We start from the raw sequence: 3,930 nt of genomic DNA on the forward strand, positions 1-3,930 counted from the left end.
AATCCAGGGAGAAAAACTCAGAAAAAATGAATTATTCAACTCCTCTTTCAATCGTTTCTTTTAAAATAAAAGAACGAAAACCGCAATTGCCAGAGGGCCGCAGGCGCAGGTGCCTGAGCCGCGGGCGCGGACAGGGTGAACATGGTTCACCGCCAAAATTCTGGAGATGCCTGGTCATGCCTTTGGAGAGGGCGCGGCACATAAGGCCGCGGGCGCTGCTTTCTGTGGCTTCCCAACCGCGACCTCTCCTCAAATAGGAGAGGGCTCTCCCCACATACACTCTAAATGTCTAACATATACAAGTTGTACTCGTATGTGAAGTAAGGTTTTCAAAAGATGGAAATTATTAAACTGTCGTTTCATAATCACAACTATGAAATAAATCTTTTGGAAAACTTAACAAAGATTTAATTTTAGAAAAGATTATTAGTTTGTAAAACCGGATTTTATAAGATAAAATCTCTCAAAGATCTTTTCAAAAAATTATAACTTATCTTTTATAAAACTTTCCATATTTAAAAGCTTGCCAAGCTTTGCCACGCTTCTAATAGATTTCATGCATAAACTATCCTAACATATTTAACACAATCCTAGTAAAAATAAACTTAACAAAACCTTAATAAAAAAAAAACTTTTATTCTATTGCTGGATTGTCTCATCAATCGCTGTATTGTAAGGATACTTGGGGTCTACGCATACCAGGACTGAGTTCCTACTGTCTTCAACTCTCCAGCTCCTTGCTGGAACTCGCAGACAAAGTTTTTGTGGAACTTTCTATCTTCAACTTAGTTCAAGCTAATCTTCTCATCTTGCTATCAAGCTCCTGTTAAGGAGCTTCTCTTCATGTTCCTGTTAGGGATTACAGCTAGTTCCAAAGAGGAACTCTATCTTCTTCTATTTTCTTTAACTTTCCTTTAGATCTCACTGAGTCTTCATAGATAGGTTACTCTTTCACTTTCAAAGTCAAGTTCACCTGTTCTAATCAAACACTTAGAGAAACCACATTAGTTGAAGTTTGCTTTTATTCATCATCATCAAAACTCTTAAGCTCCAACACTTATGTTACTCGACTACTCGTACGTTGAATTGGGGTAGTTACCCATGTATCATGTACTTAAAAATAAGGTTGCCTTTAATTTTTTTTATGGGTTTTGCCGATATGAATAAGTGTTACCTACCTAATTTATAAGCAAAGGTGGCCACACCATGTGACTATATACAAGTTGTTTTTTCAATGTATCAATCAATCAAACACAAGTTATATAGACTAAGAACACGATAAAGAAAAACACAATTAATTTAACATTACTCTCTTTATTATACATACAAAATTATACATAAAATGAATTAAGATACAAGAAATCAAACAATAAAATACGCTTATTTCGAAAGCAGAGGAAATGAAAACAAGGGCTTTCAATCAATTTTAATTAGATAACCCTAAGTTTGATCTTCTTTTTATTTTAGTTTTTTCTTCTACAATTTTTTCTAATTTCTCCACCAGTTCCTGGAAGATTACCCATTTTAATCATGGCATTTACGAAGCTTTGCCTGAAAAGGTTATTATTGGCGGCAAGGCTTGAAACTATTGAGGCACTTAGAGGGTCAAGTGCTAGCTCTTGGTCAATTTGCAAGATTCCTTTGTTCTTTCTCATTTGGTTGTAGACTTCGTTATCTAACACAAGTGTTGTGTTTTGATCAAGGAAAGTAGCTGGATTAAAGGTCAAACTACAAAGTCCTTGTAGCTTGGTAAGCAAATTCTTATCCATGGTAGGATCAGGTGCACCAGTTCCTTGGAAGTTGGATAACCTGTCTTGAAAGAAATTACAATGGGCTCTTCCAATAGAATGACCACCACCAACTAAGATTACCATATCATTAAGAGTCATTTTACGGGCACTAAATGCTTGTTGGATCTGAGAAACAGTGGAAGCTGGGCCGGGGAGATTTACTTCACTTGCCCTAGAAATGGTGCCATCAAGCCTGCCTGTTGGCACATTGTACATAGGCCCTCCAGACAAGGAAACTGCATCTCGAGTAGCAAGTGCTATGATGTCTGCACAAGAAACCTTCTGAGGGCATGCTTGTTCTAGAGCGCTCTTGATTTGGTCTATGAGTGCATACTCTCGTACAGATCCGTTTGCACCTGCAGCCTTCTCTGCTTGGTTGGTGGTTGTTGAGTCAATTAATATTGATGCATCACAACCCTATATATATATATATATAAAAATAAATAAATAAATAAATAAAAATGTCAATTGATTGTTCATTCCATGATATATAAACTTTAAGGTTTTATGAAATACAACTTAATAAAAACGAAATTCATATCAACAACCGAAATATAATATTTCCTTTTCTGTGTAAAAAAAAGTGAAATATAATATTATTTATTGGGACATGAATGACACTTGTACTTTTTGATTTAAAATTCTCAATAAAGGTAAGTACAAAAATATTTTTATGTAGCCGCTCTATATTCTATGTTACATTGTGCAATTAACTATTCATTTATTTACCAAACAAACATATTCATCGAATCTCATGTCTATTTGAACTTCAATCCCTTTCCCTTCCTGTCATTCTAAGGTTGTGAAGAGTTTTAAACCCATGTGGCGTAACCATTATTGAATTCTAACTTGAAACGTTAATGTACTTTATGTCCTTATTGTATGAATAGCCATGAATATGGGATAAATGATTGATCTATGTGAACATACACATCAAGCAACCTTCTGTACACATGGAGAAGGGATTACTTTATTATACAAAGAATTTAGCATTATTGTAGCTCTTTTGTCGTAGTTCATAGAAGTTTGAAGGTGTTAAAACTTCATAAAATTTATACGGCAACCTTCTATCAATCACTTAAATTGGCACAAACATGTAAAATGATTACATATTAATAAGCTAATTCCCTTTTTGTCTAGATTCAAGCAATAATAATGTGTCAAAAGATGTATATCATGCGTGTAGGAGTCTAAAATCTTACCCTGATAAAACAATCATGAAAATGCATACGAAGCAAAGCCGGAGCAACAGATTTATCAGCATTGAACCGTTGTTGCACAACTTGTCGAACAATGTTCTCAGCGTTCGGACAAGACGAGCTGTAGAAACCAACTTGAAGGGCCGAAGAAATAGGAAGAGCAAAGAAAAATAACACTAATGAAAACACATTGAGATCCTTAAGAAAACTCTCCATCTTTGTAGTTATACAAGTTATAATATGCTTGTAGATGTAGTTTATGTTATGTTTTGGGTTTGCAAAATATAAGACATGAAAATGAGTATTTATAGAAGTTGTAAGGTAAGTTGGCAAAAATGGAGGCCAAAATAGAAAGTCAAGAGTGGGGACTACGTGTAACAATTTTTTAAATGAACTTATTTTAGGGACATGCATCAACACGTTAAATTCAGCCAAAATTATCATAATTTATTCATTTTATGACATTTAATATATAAAAAAAGCATAATAAGTTAAAAGATTTTTATTTTTTGACAAAAAGTTACAAGATTATTATTGTATGCATGTATATGCATGGCGGCTTTGGGTGATTATTACATTATTATGCATAATATTATCATCCACTAAATACAAAATTAAGTCCACTAATTATATTTTAAGAATCTCCAGCAGAATAAAATGGAATTTGAAGAAAATAGTACAACCGAAGTTGAAAAGATTTATTTTGCCTAGTTATAATAAACAATTACAAAGTTGGAAGTATTGATAATAACTATTTAGATTGCTAATAAAGTAGTATTAACTGTAGATTACAAGATATTACTAACCAACTTTAGTATTTGTCCCTATCCAATTATTCATGATTAGATTATGCAATGTAGAAAGTTAAGTTCATAATCAAAGTAATTCCATTCATAATGAGACATTTGAATGTATACTAATACGGTTTAATCTATTTTTAC

General features: G+C 33.4%; 1 protein-coding gene across 1 annotated transcript; it reads right to left on the minus strand.

Moving 5' to 3' along the window:
- Positions 1-1,281: 1,281 nt before the first annotated feature.
- On the minus strand, positions 1,282-3,262 carry LOC110709519 (peroxidase 57-like). The gene is made up of 2 exons (XM_021887739.1): positions 2,993-3,262; positions 1,282-2,207 (listed from the first exon to the last, which is right to left on the minus strand). The coding sequence occupies exons 1-2, from the start codon at positions 3,203-3,205 to the stop codon at positions 1,464-1,466; spliced, it is 957 nt and encodes a 318-aa protein (XP_021743431.1). The 5' UTR covers positions 3,206-3,262; the 3' UTR covers positions 1,282-1,463.
- Between the last annotated feature and the right edge of the window lie 668 nt (positions 3,263-3,930).

The sequence above is a fragment of the Chenopodium quinoa genome, unplaced genomic scaffold (assembly GCF_001683475.1).
Source record: "Chenopodium quinoa cultivar QQ74 unplaced genomic scaffold, ASM168347v1, whole genome shotgun sequence".
In the NCBI taxonomy this organism is placed as follows: Eukaryota; Viridiplantae; Streptophyta; class Magnoliopsida; order Caryophyllales; family Amaranthaceae; genus Chenopodium; species Chenopodium quinoa.